The sequence below is a fragment of the Ursus maritimus genome, unplaced genomic scaffold, assembly GCF_017311325.1.
Source record: "Ursus maritimus isolate PB19 unplaced genomic scaffold, ASM1731132v1 scaffold_17, whole genome shotgun sequence".
In the NCBI taxonomy this organism is placed as follows: domain Eukaryota; kingdom Metazoa; phylum Chordata; class Mammalia; order Carnivora; family Ursidae; genus Ursus; species Ursus maritimus.
Window position 1 is genome coordinate 58128833 of NW_024424119.1, and position 1004 is coordinate 58129836.

A 1004-nucleotide genomic window follows, 5' to 3' on the forward strand; every position below is an offset into this window, starting at 1 on the left:
GGGGCGGGGTCTGTGCTCCAGCAGTGGTTTTGGACAGTAGTGTCTCCCCATGTGCCTGGTGCTCAGCGCCTGAGCCGGGCTGCAAGGGGACACCGGCCAGGCACAGCTCCGGTTTCTCGGTGGTCCTTGGGCATACCCTGGGACTGAGGTTGGGTGTGACCTGGCCCCACATGTCCCCAGAAACTTGGTGACATCCACCAAAGGACTCGTGGGTCGCAGCCCTGGCAGTCGTGGAAGGCTGGCATCTCCTCGGGCAGTCTCTGCCAGGATGCCCGCAGGACGGCCGCCGGGGCTCGGGGTCGTGGCGGCTCTGGGCTAATGGGCTGCCGGACCCCGGCTTTTACCACGGGCGCTTCGTCTCCGAGCGTCAGGGACGGTGTTGTGAGGCTGCGCCAGCCACCCCTGCTTGCCTTATGGGGAGGAGATCTTATTTCTGAATTACGTGCTGCTGTGAGTCAACCAGCCACTTGCTTTCCTGCCTGACTCCTCACCGGCTTGCGGCCTCTCCCCCTCCCTGCTGCCTAGCCTACCAATTCTGTCAGATGCCAGAACACCAAACATCCCTGGGATTGAAAAATCCCCTGAATTTGAACTAAATTTACAGAGTCGTGCCTGTTTGACTTCCTTCTAGCCCTGGGGACCACGATGGGATTCCGCCCCTTTGTTCTCGGGGGCTCCCGTCCCTCCCCGTGGTCAGAACGTGTCTTTGGACCGTTTTTGTCCTTCTCTGCCAGGGGTCGGACTTTGACAGTCCTTGCTGGTTGCCGTTTGCAGTGCCCTGCCTGAGGGTCTCACTTCTCTCCCTCTCCCCCCCCACCTGCCCCCCCAGGTGTTGCCCACCAACCCCGAGGAGAGCTGGCAGGTATACAGCTCCGCCCAGGACAGCGAGGGCAGGTGTATCTGCACAGTGGTCGCCCCCCAGCAGACCATGTGCTCACGGGATGCCCGCACGAAACAGCTGAGGCAGCTACTGGAGAAGGTGAGTCTGTGCGGGGCGTGTGTGC

General features: G+C 62.0%; 1 protein-coding gene across 2 annotated transcripts in view; it reads left to right on the forward strand.

Moving 5' to 3' along the window:
* Window positions 1–1004, forward strand: part of OLFM1 (olfactomedin 1) — a 37951-nt gene that overhangs the window by 14792 nt on the left and 22155 nt on the right. For both annotated transcript variants that reach the window (XM_040632172.1, XM_040632171.1), the window contains exon 2: window positions 830–979. In XM_040632172.1, coding sequence (XP_040488106.1) covers window positions 830–979 — 150 coding nt within the window. The remainder of the gene's footprint in view (window positions 1–829; window positions 980–1004) is intronic.